Source organism: Ixodes scapularis, unplaced genomic scaffold (assembly GCF_016920785.2).
Source record: "Ixodes scapularis isolate PalLabHiFi unplaced genomic scaffold, ASM1692078v2 PGA_scaffold4__175_contigs__length_147842914, whole genome shotgun sequence".
In the NCBI taxonomy this organism is placed as follows: domain Eukaryota; kingdom Metazoa; phylum Arthropoda; class Arachnida; order Ixodida; family Ixodidae; genus Ixodes; species Ixodes scapularis.
The window spans coordinates 144231058-144247401 of NW_024609879.1; the positions used below are offsets into that span (position 1 = coordinate 144231058).

Below are 16344 nucleotides of genomic sequence, written 5' to 3' on the forward strand. Positions count from 1 at the left end.
TAAACTGGTACTTGTGCATCAAGCTTGTTTCTTTTTGTACATATCCAAATTAACGCGATAATTACACAAGCTACATTCGTAGTATATTTATGTTCATCTTAAGAGGTTGGATATCTGATTTTCTGTGTGTGTACGATATTGGGTTAATATTAAAAATTGAGAAAACACTGAAATGACGTACTGGGTGAATGTATAAAAAAATGGATGTTTTGTTTTCTATTTGAGCTGACCAAAAAGCTCTGTCAATAAATTTCCATCGGAATATCACCGTTCTCTCCCGGAACCTGAATGCAGACTTGTACGTAATCCGTTACAAGTAACGAAATTACTTGTATTCCCTTACATTTATCAGTAATTTAATAACGGAATAATTACATATTGTCTAGAGTAATTTTAAAGTAATTCCCTTACATTTTTGACGTAACGGAATCCTTGTAATCCGTTACATTTTTTTGGCAGATCCAACCCCCCCCCCCCCCCCCCCATTTTAAATAAAGTTTTTTTTTCCCCTTTTTTGTAAAGTCGAGCGCAGTGACACTGTAACACGAATCGACCAGCGCAAAGGGAGGCTTGGCACTCTTCTGTTCCGCAAAGCCTTTTTTTCGCAACAGCAAGCCCCTGAATCTATTTTTCTTTTTAGACCCTAACAGCAATGTCAAAAAAATCCAAATAAACATTTCTACAAAAAAAAAAAAAAAAAGAAAGGGGGGGGGGGGCAAGGTATTTCCGCTTTTTTTTAGTCCCTTTGTTTTTTCTTTGCAATCGAAGACGGGGAGAGGAGGACACCAAGTGATTGTGCGCCTCTTCGAGAAGCTCGAGGTGGTAAGTGCACAGACAAAAATTAACAATGTTTTTCTCGGTTATAGGGACTACGACCATTTTCATAATCTCACAACACGAGACAACACTCCATCTACCCTACCCTTCTTGTGAGTCAGCCTTTTGCGAGCACTTAGAAAATGGTAACAGTCTTCTTCCCTTCTTCTTCCTGTTTTGCCCCAGCAGGACGCATCTTATCTCAAGCAGATATTTTTACAAATAAAACATAATGGTGGCTGACGTAGACGATATTCTGGGCTTGAGGAGAGAGTGAAATTCGTGAGTGGGGCCATAGCGCGGCTTACTTGTACTCTACCCTCTGCTGCCCGTGGCATCAGTGGACGTCTATCTGGAGAACACCGGAGTAAACTGCAGTCGGTTCGTGCTCCGTGCGTTTTTGAACGGCAGACGGCAAACGTGCGTTTACATTTCCTTGTTTTAACCAACGTTCTAATTAATTGTTGTTATGAGTGTCCTTCTTTTTCTTTTATTACCTATATTTATATACTGGAAACTTTATTTTATTCACCAACGTCTCAAGTGAGGTTTGAACTGTTCAGAACCAAAGGAAGAAGAATATCGAGCCATACCTTATTTATTATTTAATTATCGCTTTACTGTTACAACTATGTTTTGCTATTGAAGACTTCCACAGCTTCGCGATTTAGACAATGAAGAATTTTAGTATATTGGTTGGATGACTCCGATAACAATATCCGATATTTCGCCGCCGTCTTAGCGGATGCATCATGTCGATATCGGGTACCATTATCGCGGATATCGGAGGTATGGAAGGATCTACTAAATCTCTCGAATGGCAGGCAACGGCTGCAACGACAAAGCTTTGCTCTACATTCGGAGTAAATAGTACTGCCCTTGCTTCGCTGAAAAAAGCTCAATGCAGAGCATGAAGCATTCGTGAGGAACAATATGGCACTCCCATCCAGTGCCTCAGCTCAAATGGTGTTCAGCGTAGCAGTCGACATATTGGGTAAGAAAGAACGCAAAATGTCTGACGAGGCTTTCGAGAGCCAGCTGTTGCTCAAAATACTCAAGGTCGTTAAATGGAACACGTTGCAACAATAAGAACTTGAATAACCCTCTTCTCTTTGTTTCTCACTTGATTACAGTAATGTTAAAAGTAACGCCACGAAAGTAGCGGATTACTTTTTGGGGTAACGGTCAGTTACTTTCATGGGAGGGTAATTGTAATTGTAATAAATTACAGTTTAGCCTTGAGTAATTGTAAATGTAATTCCTTACTATTTTTCAGTAACGTGTACAAGTCTGCCTGAATGGTGTATTAGAGATATTTATGTTTCAGGTAGGCATGATTTTTTTCAGAACTGGTGCAGAAAACGCGGCTGGAACACCGTTAGCACGTTTTTTTTTTGTTTTTTTTTTTGTTTTTTTATTGAACGGCACAGGGTAAACCGGAATATTATACAAACAAAATATAGCTCTTACTTGTTTTTTCTTGTGCAATTTTGAACGTCATGGAACAAAACTGGCGGTTAGCCCTACGGCCCGCTACCTGTATAATAGCCACGCCTTCGCAACTAATCTCTGAAAGGCCATTTTGTAATCCCCAAAAGAGTTATGCAACCTCTAAGTTTTTTTAATGAACGGACGAACTTAAGGGCGATTTCTAGGACAACCTTCAGGGACTTGAACCATAGAGGTTGATGTGGGATCACGTGATGTCAATTTTTCTACTAAATTAATCGGGGAAACTGAATTGGTATGTAGGTCCCGTGACGTCAGGTCACGTTGCATCAGATTTTTCACCAAATTTAGCGGGGAAACTGCATTAGTGCTTGGGTCATGTGACGTCAATTTTTCCGCTAGATTTAGTGGGGAAACTTAATTGGTGTGTAGGTCCCGTGACTTCAGGTCACGTTGCATCAGATTTCCCACCAAATTTAGCGGGGAAACTGAATTAGTACTTAGGTCATGTGACGTCAATTTTTCCGCTAGATTTAGCGGGGAAACTGAATTGGTTTGTAGGTTCCTTGACGTCAGGTCACGTTGCATCAAATTTCCCGCTAAATTTAGCGGGGAAACTGAATTAGTACTTAGGTCATGTGACGTCAATTTTTCCGCTAGATTTAGCGGGGAAATTGAATTGGTTTGTAGGTCCCGTGACGTCAGGTCACGTGGCATCAAATTTCCCGCTAAATTTAGTGGGGAAACTGAATTAGTGCTTAGGTCATGTGACGTCAGTTTTTCCGCTAGATTTAGCGGGGAAACTGAATTGGTGTGTAGGTTTCGTGACGTCAAGTCACGTTGCATCGAATTTCCCGCCAAATTTAGCGGGGAAACTGGATTAGTACTTAGGTTATGTGACGTCAATTTTTCCGCTAGATTTAGCGGGGAAACTGAATTGGTGTGTAGGTCCCGTGGCGTCAGGTCCCGTTGCATCAAATTTCCCGCTAAATTTAGTGGGGAAACTGAATTAGTGCTTAGGTCATGTGACGTCAGTTTTTCCGCTAGATTTAGCGGGGAAACTGAATTGGTGTGTAGGTTTCTTGACGTCAAGTCACGTTGCATCGAATTTCCCGCCAAATTTAGCGGGGAAACTGAATTAGTACTTAGGTCATGTGACGTCATTTTTTCCGCTAGATTTAGCGGGGAAACTGAATTGGTTTGTAGGTCCCGTGACGTCAGGTCACGTTGCATCAAATTTCCCGCTAAATTTAGTGGGGAAACTGAATTAGTGCTTAGGTCATGTGACGTCAGTTTTTCCGCTAGATTTAGCGGGGAAACTGAATTGGTGTGTAGGTCCCGTGACGTCAGGTCACGTTGCATCAAATTTCCCGCTAAATTTAGCGTGGAAACTGAATTAGTACTTAGGTCATGTGACGTCAGTTTTTCTGCTAGATTTAGCGGGGAAACTGAATTGGTGTGTAGGTCCCGTGACGTCAAGTCACGCTGCATCAGATTTCCCACCAAATTTAGCGGGGAAACTGAATTAGTGCTTGGGTCATGTGACGTCAATTTTTCCGCTAGATTTAGTGGGAAAACTTAATTGGTGTGTAGGTCCCGTGACGTCAGGTCACGTTGCATTGCATCAAATTTCCCGCTAAATTTAGCGGGGAAACTGAATTAGTACTTAGGTCATGTGACGTCAGTTTTTCCGCTAGATTTAGCGGGGAAACTGAATTGGTTTGTAGGTCCCGTGACGTCAAGTCACGTTGCATCGAATTTCCCGCTAAATTTAGCGGGGAAACTGAATTAGTACTTAGGTCATGTGATGTCAGTTTTTCCGCTAGATTTAGCGGGGAAACTGAATTGGTTTGTAGGTCCCGTGACGTCAAGTCACGTTGCATCAAATTTCCCGCCAAATTTAGCGGGGAAACTGAATTAGTACTTAGGTCATGTGATGTCAATTTTCCGCTAGATTTAGCGGGGAAACTGAATTGGTGTGTAGGTCCCGTGACGTCAGGTCACGTTGCATCAAATTTCCCGCTAAATTTAGCGGGGAAACTGAATTAGTACTTAGGTCATGGGACGTCAGTTTTTCCACTAGATTTAGCGGGGAAACTGAATTGGTTTGTAGGTGCCGTGACGTCAGGTCACGTTGCATCAAATTTCCCGCTAAATTTAGTGGGGAAACTGAATTAGTGCTTAGGTCATGTGACGTCAGTTTTTCCGCTAGATTTAGCGGGGAAACTGAATTGGTGTGTAGGTTTCGTGACGTAAAGTCACGTTGCATCGAATTTCCCGCCAAATTTAGCGGGGAAACTGAATTAGTACTTAGGTCATGTGACGTCAATTTTTCCGCTAGATTTAGAGGGGAAACTGAATTGGTGTGTAGGTTTCGTGACGTCAAGTCACGTTGCATCAAATTCCCCGCCAAATTTAGCGGGGAAACTGAATTAGTACTTAGGTCATGTGATGTCAATTTTCCGCTAGATTTAGCGGGGAAATTGAATTGGTTCGTTGGTCCTCCGACGTCAGGTCACGTGAAATAAAATTTGCCGCTAAATTTGGTGGGGAAACTGGAATAATATATAAATCACGCGGCTTCAGATTTTCCGCTAATTCTAGCGGGGAAACTGAATTGGTGCATGGGACTACAATTTTCCCCCTAAATTTAACGGGGAAACTGCGAATTAGGAGGCCGGAAGGGTCGGCCAGAATGGTTCACGATATCGGGGAGGGGGGGGGGGGGGGGAGCTGAAAAATGTTATCGCATTAAAAAAATCGATCTGCTGAGTTTTCATTTATCAAAAATACAGGGCGCGAAATGCTGTTTCATGTACTGGTCATCAGGATACATGAAATAAAACCGAATAACCGATTAACCGAACAACCGGTTTGCCAAACCGGATATTCGAATTCGAAAATCCGGTTAACCGAATAACCGGCTTTCGTAACCGGATTCGCTCTCCTCCGGTTTAACCGGATAACCGGTTTGACGGATATTTTCATGCACTAATAGAAAGCATCGAAGACCGGGTCTGCGAGGTTAGCCGCATATTGAAGAGTCTTCTGGTGGCGCCGCTTGCCACCAAGGCGAAGAGTGGACTCTATCTGCCAACTGCGACGCGTGTGGTGTTCATATTTAGCACCATAAACCATACTGAAGGTTTTACAGAAATTACGAGAAGAAATCTACGAACTCTGTTTGAGCAATAGTCTCGTATATTGGTATCAAAACTATTTAAAGCACAAGGTGAAACAATGATGATTAACATACAGCAGATTGAAAGCATTCCAGTGCTACCTGGTAGATAACAACAGGGTGCCATTTCTTTTTAAGCTCCTTGCTGCGTTTCCGAAGCGCGAATTTGATTAAGGCGCTTTAAAGGGGCCATGAGATGATTTTTCAACTAATTCCTCCTTAGCTTTCCACTTCAACTCAGAAGAAAAATGAGTAATCACGCGGTTGCGACGTGCTTGGGCACCGGAGGCGTTGGCTCCAAGCTTCCACCATGCTTTTTAAGCACACCACAGAACTTCTCATTCCCAAGTGATGATAAGTTCTGTCAAAGCACTCATTGGCCACGAACGTGAATCCAGAAATTCGTCGACGGGTTGATTGTTGACGAGCGCAGTGCTCGTGCCCGATATGTGTCGCTGGTGTATAAGACGACGTGCTTTGGGTACCGCGGATGTATCCCAGTAATAAGGCGGCACGCTTTCGAAACAAACGACATACGAAATAGTCTGCTACATTTTTTTTTAAATTTTCGTACCGAAAACCAGGTTTTTACTTTCTAGCCCATTTCATTAGGCCCGCTAAAGGAAGCGCGATTAGTAGTCTATGTGTAAAATAATTTATCTCGGTCCAAAATTAATTTTCAAACCCCTTTCAGCTCTTTCTCTGGTCGTGATTCCGGGTACAAGCGGGCACAAATTCAGTACCACTTAGAAGACAAGGCCCGCCAGTCGTCATCACTTGTGGATCCACGCATCGCCGAGTAGCTTGCTTTCGCATCGCTGACAGCGCGTCTTGCAGCGTCTCCCACTGAGTGACTCCAAAAGGAGGCGTCGAGTTCTTGCACCTTGACTTGACATTAGTCGAGTCGCGACTCGACTCTATCGCTTCGCCTCGACTCAAACTGGAGTCGACTCACCTCGACTTGCCTCCACTCGACTCACTGAATTCGACTCAACTCGACTCGTCTCAACTTGACTCGCCTCAACGCGCCTTGACTCGACTCGACTCAACTCGACTCAACTCAACTCAAATCGACTCGCCTCGACACGACTCGCATTAGACGCCGGTTGGCAGCGACTTATTTCAAGCTCCGGCGTGTTTTCCGGTTTCCGACTGGGTTGGTTGTGGATCCAGGACCGATGTCGCCATGAGCAAGCTTGATAAAAATTTTATTTTAAACTTGCATTTTAGAATGTTCTTATGATTGCTCGGCGCTATATGCGAAACTCGTAACATTTTATTTTGTTTTTACCTCCTTTGGGGTTTTCTTAGTCTAAGTTCGCCGCAGGTTCTCCAGTCTGCAAAACAAACGTGGCGTCTTTCTCACGTGTGGTGTACGTCCCTTCCGTGAGCTCGCACAATTTTGCTCGCCCTCCGTAGGATTTTAGCGAAATCTGGCAACCAATCCTTGCCAAAATGAACGAAACACACGGTGTGCAACGTGTGCACGCACAAGTGAGGCATTGGGAACCGGGACTCTCCATTGTTCCCGTATACCGGAGGGTTAGCGAGCATACCGTCGTACGCGAGCGGGGGTCGGGATTTAGCCTAGGGTCGATGAATTGTGCAGCGGGCGCAAACTTTCGCAATACGTGTGCTTTGAGCTGCGGTGCGCCACCAAGCCCCCACCCCCACCGCAACCCCATCCAAATGTAATTTGACCTCGTGCCGTCGCGTGTGACTGCTACTATGACTTTTTAGCACCAGACGAATTTACGTGTTAATGACATTAAAACTTAAGGGCTGATGAAATTCACGGCACTTCTTAAATCGACCCAGCGTACCTGCGTCAATCCCAAGACGAATAGAACTTTACGTAATTGACCACGGCTTCATTTACATTGCAAACCCTTTGTTACAATGGCACACTTAACCAAAGTTAACTCATCTTTAGCTGCTCTTACGCTAAACCACAGTTACCGCACCATACTCTCGGACAGCTATTTCAGAAGTGAAGAGTTCACGTGCACTGCTTTGATGGGTGAGCAAGACGCTCCAGCTGCGTAGCCACAAAACGTTGTCCGCAGGTATTGTGGGCTAGCGGGGGTTTAGCGTAACTGCAGTCAAGTGTTCCCGTGTAACAAGGATATAAGTCGGTCTAGGTGCTCCAGTCAAAGCGTTGACTTGTATTTAAAAAGGGGCTGACACGTAGTGAAAGACGCGGACATTTCTGCATGCTCGGCAATCGCGGCTCAGCACCCTCGACCGCGTTTCTCATACGAAAAGGTGAACAGTCTCAAATGCGCCCCTTTTAGGCCCAAAACTGATACTGAAACCGAAACCACAAAACTCAGGAGCTTCTTGGCGCAATCCCACGATTGTCCGCTAGTATAGATGGTATTGGCAGAGCGCACTCAATCACATTCAACCGCAAACGTGTGAATCCTTCTTCGCTCTCAACGGCCTTGCAACTGGCTGTTGATTACGTCAGACTGATGCTGAGAACAGCAACAGTGCTTCAGATATGTTTAAATTAATCAATCAATCAATCAATCCACGAATTTCATATTAGACACTGATCGGATTTTTTTTTTTTTTTTTTTTTTAATCTGTATTCTGTCTAACGTGATGCCTTTCGTACACTCTCAGCGCACTCGATCTACTTTGTCTAAGTCACTTCCGATGTTGGATTCAAGTATTTAGATTTCGCGGCCTCTTTTTAACAAAGAATTCGTTTTATGGGCCGTTTTCCACGAGAAAATCGTAACGAACGATCGACACGCTGAGAACGTTACACGGTGCAGATTTTCCGCTAAATTTATCGGGGACATTGACGTCGGGACTTGACATCACGTGTCCTCTACACCAATCAAGGTTTCCCGCTCAATTTAGAAATTCACGTCACGTGACCCGATGTCACGCGATAGACCAATAAATTAATCACATTTCCTTGCCAAATTTGGCGTGGAAATCAACGTCACATGACCTAAACAACACATATCCGGTTTCCTCGCTAAATTCGGAGAAAGAGGTAGATGTCCTGTGAAAAATAAACCAATTCAATTTCTCCGCTAAATTTTGAAGAAAAAAAAAAAAAAGAGAAGTTTGTGGGTTCTGGAAGACTGATCAAGCTTGTGGAAATATTTTCATAGCAATTAAAAGCCCTCTGACGTGTTCTGTTCGCACTACATTAAAGCGAGTCGTGTAATGTGACTTCTCGCGTGTTTCCTTCTGTATATCAAGCGAGAAGAGGACACTGGGACGCACCGCTTCTATCCAGTGTACGATTGCGAGTTAACCTGCTGCCTCGAGGACAACACTCTGCAGCAAGCATTGTATAAAACTTCAGCAATACAAGGTCTTCGATGCGGCGTCGAAAATAAGGTGAGCGTCCCCTTTCAGAACTGCCCCCTCTTCTTTCTAGGCAAAGTAGTTTTCTGGCAGACAACATTTAAAAAAAAGAGGAGGGGCACTAAACCACTTACTGCGATAGGCTGTTTATGCTCATAATTTAATCTACCGGCTTCAGGAATCTTAAAAAATAAATAAAAAAAATAAAAAAACATTAAATCATGCTTCGCGATATTTTTACTAAAATTGGTATCAAAGATCGAGACACCAGAGGTCGCCGTTGGACGAGGCTTGAGGAAGGGCAGAACCCTGTCCTTCCTCTAGCGACTGCGCCTTCAGGTCTCAACGAGAGTATTCCGAGGCAATCGATCTTTGTTACCGATTGTAATTGAAACATCGGTCACACATGAATGTAATGTTGTTTTTTTTTAGGATGCTTAGGGACTACATATAATATAGGTTATGACCATAGATAGACTATCGCAGAAAGCTACCTCTGGTTACGACGGGAAAGATTAAAAGCCCCTTCACACACTCACATTTGACTAAGACCGACTGAGTCAAGACCGGTGTTTAAGCCTCTCGTGACTGCTTACCACCGGCTGCATTAAGCGCGATCCAAACCAACGTGTTTTTGTGCGCGCGTAGCTCGTGCGCTTCCCGGATATTGCGTATTTTGTGACGTTCTTGCTGTTTCCGGACTACGATTAAGTAAGGATGCGACATCACTCCGGACTACGATTTTAGGTATCTCAAAAATAAGGGCCGTAGAGCGCTCGCGATTGCGTTACAAAAAAAAAAAAAAAAAAAAATGTTTTACGGATGCCGTTGGTAAATATTATAGATATTTCGCTTACAAAGCTTCTAAATTTCTCAATCGATTACGACACAAATAAAAATAAGCGAGGAGGTGAGGAGCGGGAAAGAAGGGCGCCAAAAATAAAAAGGCGCGCGCGCGTGCGTGAAATTCGTTTGCGCGTTCGGGTATCTTTTGTTTGTTTCTAGGTGTTTAATACTACAGCTTGCATAGTTTTTGACGACAAAAACAAATAGGACCTTTGACGTCTCTGTGCCCCTTTAATGTCGGTTCAGACACCTGCGTTTGACCAGCCTGAGACAGCGTTGAGACTGAAGACACGACATGGAGGGAACAGCCCAGCATGCTTCAAAGGCTCCGGTAGTGGGGTACGCGAAACACGGTAACGGTTTGCTAAAAGTCCCTAATAATAGAATAATTTTCGTTTTTTTTTCCGCCTGACTTAAAAATTGTGCAAAAAAGAAGAAAAATGAAAAGAAAATGCGCCGCAAACGCTAATTATAATGACGCTTAGAGAGGGACGTTGTTGTTACAGACACAGCTTCGCTTGTCTCGTCGGCGCGATTCCCAAGGACACGCTGTTGGCATAGCGACGACATGATTTCAACGACTACGGCACTCTTCCAACCGTCATTGTGGGAGGGGCTTGCGGCACTCTTTATGAGTTTAATTCTTAGATCGAGCGAAAAAACGCAAAAATTGATTGATTAATATCTTAGAAACCAACTTTTCGCCATTTTTTTCAACTGGTCTGATCTCTAATAATAATTGCCGTCAAAACTTCGATTGCAATGTGACCCCTGAGGCCAATAATTAAGAAGTTCATTAACACGTTTCAGTTAATTATTAAGTTGGAATTAAAATCAAGCGCCTTGTGTGGTAAATTGTTTAATTAAAGAGAAAATCTTGATGTATCGCGCGGTGTTTACAGTCTCCCACCCATAAGCCTTTTTCTTTTTCTTTTTTTCTGGAAAGGGAGGGGGGGGGGGGGGACGGAGAGTGCATTGCGTGATATATAAGGGGACTCAAGTCACCAGGCTCGATCTAAAAAGGACCGTAAATATCGACGCCCGACTAAGTCCAGTAGCGAGGTGTGTTTGGCGTTCGTATCGATAGATGGCGTCAGGAGCAACGCCCGAAAGTTCAGCCGACCAGCGAAAGAAGCAGACGACATGGAGAGGAAATCCGTTGGCAGCAAAAGCGCCGTCGTTGTGGAGACGCGTTTTTTTTTTTTTAAGTTTTGGTGTTTTTGTTTGGATTTATTTTTTTAACCAAAGGTACACTGAAAAAAGATTATGTTGATTGTAATAAACCGCGGTGGACGCGAGCTGTTGCGATAAGCAGGTAGCGCCGTCTACTAGTACGAACACCAAACACTTCCCGCTAATGGACTTGGTCGTCTGCGCCGCCACCCGCCGTAGTCTCTGGCAAGTTTCTTGGCACTATTTTTTACAGAAAGAGTGCTACGTTTTGTAATTTTATAAGCAAAAACCGACCTGTGAAATACACCTTTGACGAAAAGTTCAGATTGCTACGTGCAGGCGTCTATTTTTACGGTCCATTTTAGGTCGAGCCTGGTGACTTGGGTCACCCTACATATGCGATACAGGCTCTTAAACTATTTTGGGAGCTCCGTGTCCTTAGGACCAGAACGTATCCACTCATACCGTCGTCAAGGCCTCCGCTGTTGTTGTCAGTCCTCAGCACCCTGAAAACAAGGAAGGGGAGGGGACGACAGCTACGAGGAGAGAAGGAATCCGTTCTGTTTGCACGGTTCATGTCCCCGCGGAAAACGAACGCGCGCTCCGCAACGTTTTCATCTCTTGGGAAGCCTACAAGATTTTTTTGCCGTGCTCACCAGAAAGCGTGTCCTGTTTGTGCAGCCCTTAACGCGTGCTACTCTGTTTGCAGTTTTGCGTCAACGGCGTTTGTTATAACCGTCAAGATTGGATCCACGAGCACCTTCCTAATGGTTCCCTCGACATCCACCCGTACGTTCCGCCCGAGAACCCGTTTTAAATGGACTCCACGTACGCAATAAAATGGCGATGGAAGGACCCTCGAACACTTTTGGCTCTTTATGTTCCTAAACATGAACAACACATAGAGAGCAAAGCACTGATCTCTACGACGAGTTTTCTGAATCTTGCCTTTCCTCTCCACAATTGCGGACACGGGAAATGTTCGATCGGCCATCGCCATGTTGGGGAGCCGGACTATACGCAACGCGGGGCATTCTTTGCGCTCAATCCCCATTTTTTTTTTATCAGTGAGGATTCTTAATTTAATCTTTGTGCAAAGCTGCAGTCGCTCTGCTCGTACAGACATCAGACTAAATGCACGTTGTTCGTTGCAGACGAAAGGTCCCGACTATCGCCCGACGTGCCTCAAGCAAGACTTAAAAAAACTCGAAAATGAAAAAAAGAAACTAAAAGCCTAGATAGAAAGCACTGGTTTTTTTTTAGTTTTTCCATACACGATATATGTGTATATATATATATATATATTGTGCAATATTTACGTTGTTAGATGCCATTTCGTTGCAGGCATAGCCCTGCTCTAGATCCCGTGCACATAACGATAGGTGGTTCGCTAAAGCTAGGCGCCTTTTCTCGGCTCTCATCCTTTGGAGGGATGATTGACGTGGGAAATGTTCGTTGGAAACTTGTTTCTCTTTTTGCCCGCCATAGCATTGTTACGGACTGTATTTTCTTTTTCAATGTTTGAGAAACAAATAATCTAGAGAGAGTCATTATTGTTTTCTAAAAATATCCCGATACTGCTTTTTCCGCTTTGGCTTAAAAGGATAACAAACCTGGCTGCCGACGTTTGCGGCGTGCTCAAGTCGCGTAGCTCGTTCAGCTTGTCTGGTTTTAGGATTGCGAGTCATTTTGCCTTCACCGAGGTGCTCAGGGGAAGATCTCTTCAACCGACCTGATTTGCAGCAAACAACTGTCGTAAGTATAGGCGCCCTCGTAGGCCCTGTGCAGGTGCTTTGTAGTGGGACTGCCCATAATGTCCCACGCAAACCATTTTGCTTGATTCCGCTTGATCGATTTGTTTGCGCGTGTTGATGCTAAACAAAGATGTTCGTTTCCGCAAAAACCGCTTCGCTGCTCTGTAAATTGTGCAACCGTCGTAATTGCGACCATGATTCCAATGAGGAGTGAAAGTTCGCCTGACTCTTGCACGGGGGTTGCGTTGATGTCAGAATGCCGAGCTCTTATAGACCATTTACTAAATCCCCCAAGCACTCCGTCCAGCACTCGAGGAATCATGGGAACGGTGTTCCTTCGGCTCCCTAGTGATCGGTGATTTCGACCATTCGCATGGTTACAGACTTCTGAGTGTAATTCGGAGTCACTCTGAACAAGCGTCGTATAGAGCCCAAGGACCCATAATATTACTTTTACCAATTTTCGTCAATGTCAGAATTTTCGATACTCTAGATACTGTCCACCCTTCAACCTGGCTGAGCTGCCGAAATCTCCGACATTATTATCATTTTTGTACAGCTTCAAAGACGCTTAAGTCAGAAACGCTAAAAATGCTATAAACAGTCCCGCTGAATTGGAGCTAAATCATGGTTTTGGTTATTGGGAATTTATTGCTTTTTAAGCAATTCCTGCTAAAATAACAATCACGAGAATAATAATATTGTAAGAAATTTCTGCAGCTCAGCCAGGTAGAAAGGTGGATCGGATGCGCAGTATTAAAAACGCTGACACTGACGAGAAATTTTAGAAATGATATGACAGGTTCTTGGTCTCTATACGCAGCTTGTTCAGTGTGACTCCGAATTACCTACACTCAAAACTGTGTAACCATAAAATTGGTCAAAATTGCCGATTACTAGGGGGCTGAAGGAACACCGTTCCCATGATTCCTCTTCTGCCGGTCAGGGCGCTTGGGGGATACAGCAAAAGGTCTATTGGCTGATTGAAAAAAAAAAAAAAACATAAAAAAATTAGCGGGTAGACCTTAAGGCATATATATAGCATTGGAGTCTACCCACTGTCCTTCCAATCAAAACCAATCAGAGCACGGCGTCGTTATGACGTCACCTCAACCCCTGAGCAAGAAGAGGAGGACTTGCTCTCGGTATGCCGAAAAGATACCTACAGAGGTAAGCTTTTACGATATTGAACAGTTGAAAGTCAGCGCTCTGTTTGAAATTAACAGCTCAAAGTCAGCGCTCTGTGTGTGTACATCTTCTCTGTCTGTGTCGTTTTTGCGCTGTTTTTACCCTTTCAAAAATTTACGAGCCGTTCGGCAGGTAGCAATAGGGCGTTCATAAATTTGCCCAGGTATGTTCCAGTCATTTCGCTTCGAAAGGCAAGTAGCCCTAAAGTTTTGCAGCGCACCTGTCCTCCCAAAGCGATTATTTTTAGGTCACGTTTTAATCGACCTTTTCCGAGAAGCGTTCTGCGCACGCGCGAGCGCCCGATGCCAAGCGGCGGAAGTCGGAACGAAAAATCGAGGAAATTCGGAATGAGCCTGTGGATAAGTGAGTAGAACATGTAATTGCAGCATATATATAATTGGGTTACACAAAAAAAGAAAGCGGACGGAAGGAAAAACAACGATTGGGTGGGCGCCACGGATGCCCATCTTTAAGCTCGCGTTGGGCACGCGACGCAGCTCGGAGAGCGAAGAAACTGGTAGCGTACCTCCCGGTATCGATAGGTAGCGCAGGTAGGTCACTTCTTCGATTTTTAGTTCGTGCAGCCACCGCCAGGTGCCGTCGGTATGTGGAAAAGGTCCATTGTGCGTACTTGACGCTCATCCACCTTGCTCGTAAATGTCAAGCTAAGAAATCAACTGAAAAGTGTAAAGGGTGGCAGACTTATTTTGTTGATTGTTTAGTCCTCCCGGTCTCTTTTTAGCGCAGATCGTAAAACGCTGAGGGACGCTTGTATTGGACCGTAGCTCGTGCATGATGGAACGCCAGAACGCCGCTCTCACAGTCACGTCTCGCGAGCGTTGAAAACGACTTAATAGAGAGTTTTAGTAGACCGTGTTTCCCCCTCCGCTAGCCCTCCGTTACACTGTTAGCCAAAATAACACGCCCAGACGTGTAAACCGTTGTCCCATAGCGGGCACGTCGAAACGTGTTCATTTTACACGAGGCCATCTGTGTTTTTCGTCTACACATGAGGTGCTGTGTAAACTTAACACGCTACACCGTGTCTGCCTTCCGCAAAACCGTTTCGAGCGTGTTCCTTATGAAACATGGCGGCCAGCGGCCGAGAACAAGCGAGAGACGAGCCCAGCGAGCCGCGCGCCTTTCAGCCGAATTGAAAGCACACAGGGCGCGTTAGTTCTCGTTCGATGTCTTTTATACACAGTAAAGTCGTAAAGTCTCCAAGCGGCGGACGTAGCTACTTGCAAAGGTACGTACGTGCGTTGTCGGCGGTCGGCGGCGTCAATAGCTTCAACAAACCGCTAGACAAAAAAAAAAAAAAAAAAAACGAATGCCGAACACACATGGATAAATACCTTGAGCAAACTATTTAGAATCGGGCGGTAACTTGCGCCACCTATCGAGATTTCTAGCAGCCTGTTTTTAAAAAAAAGACGAGTTTCTTAACACTGCGAACGACCACGACTACACAGCAACCCTACATGCAACGCAGGCAACACAGCACACAGTTACACATCACCGACATGTACACAAACACAACAACGACACTACGCCCGACACTTCCTACTCGATATCCACTTCTCCCCGCGGCGCATATAAGCTTGACATGTGCGGGTGAGCTCTTTGGTCGCTGACCATTACAGATTTATAGAAGAATACACAAAACACGGCGCAATGGACAGCCGTGTGTTAGAACTGTTTGCATTTCAAAAGTATGGAGGCAAAATCTATAATGTTAGTCCGTTGCAATAAATAACGATATATTAACAATAAATCTTAAACCGGTCATGAAAAAGTTTAAATTTTTGTTATTTTCTTGCTTGACCAGTGTTATGAGCAGACCGACTAGCTTGAATCGATAGGAAAACAAATTATTGGGATTTTGGCATTACGTATACAATAATAAATGAAAATGATCCTTGCACAAAGCATTTTTTTATATATTTTTGTGAAGGACATCCGGACATCCGCCCAACACTTCACTTCCGCTAGTTGCAGCAGTTGCAGTACGGGAGCAGACGCCTTCACTTTTGGGGCGTTTTGATGCAGTTTGTTGTCGTATGTCGTGTCGGTGTCGAGAAGAGCGGTGGGGCTTGGAAGTTTGTGACCGGTGTTATTCGTGAACACTGGTGTGGGGCGCTGCTGCGTCTTTTTTTGTATACTGCCACCACCCCGAACTTTGAAGATACACGGGCCCGTAGCAGTGCATTATGCTGAATCGCGAGCTCCTTCTCTGTTGACGTCGCTTTCCTGGTACCACTCGTGGATACTGCAAGCGTTTAAACAGTGGGCACCGTCTCGCCTACATCCCCGGTGATGTACTCGACCTGTTGAAACTTATTGCTTCCGTCATTTTAGAGTACGCAAGGCAGTTATCACGTTGGTCTGGTTTCGGTAATAAAAGCGAGGCAAAACGCTCGTAGTTCCCGCCCTCAGTACACGTTGGACATCTTCCACACTTTGACACCGGATAACTGAATGAACGAGGATTTACATTCACTTCCGAGGTTACTCTCGCCGCTTCCTCACCGTTGAGCAGCAGGATGAGCTGGCGACAAGCCGCGGATGAAAGACTTGAGCATCAACAGCCCAAGCGCACTCGGTGCT

The 16344-nt window shown here is 44.6% G+C and overlaps 1 protein-coding gene across 1 annotated transcript in view; it reads left to right on the forward strand.

Annotated features, from left to right (window-relative positions):
* The window catches only part of LOC115311284, an 81417-nt gene extending 69805 nt beyond the window's left edge, over positions 1-11612 (forward strand). The window contains exons 12-13 of the mRNA XM_042293732.1: positions 8669-8809; positions 11505-11612. Of these exons, the coding sequence (XP_042149666.1) occupies positions 8669-8809; positions 11505-11612 (249 nt within the window). The remainder of the gene's footprint in view (positions 1-8668; positions 8810-11504) is intronic.
* Positions 11613-16344: the final 4732 nt, after the last annotated feature.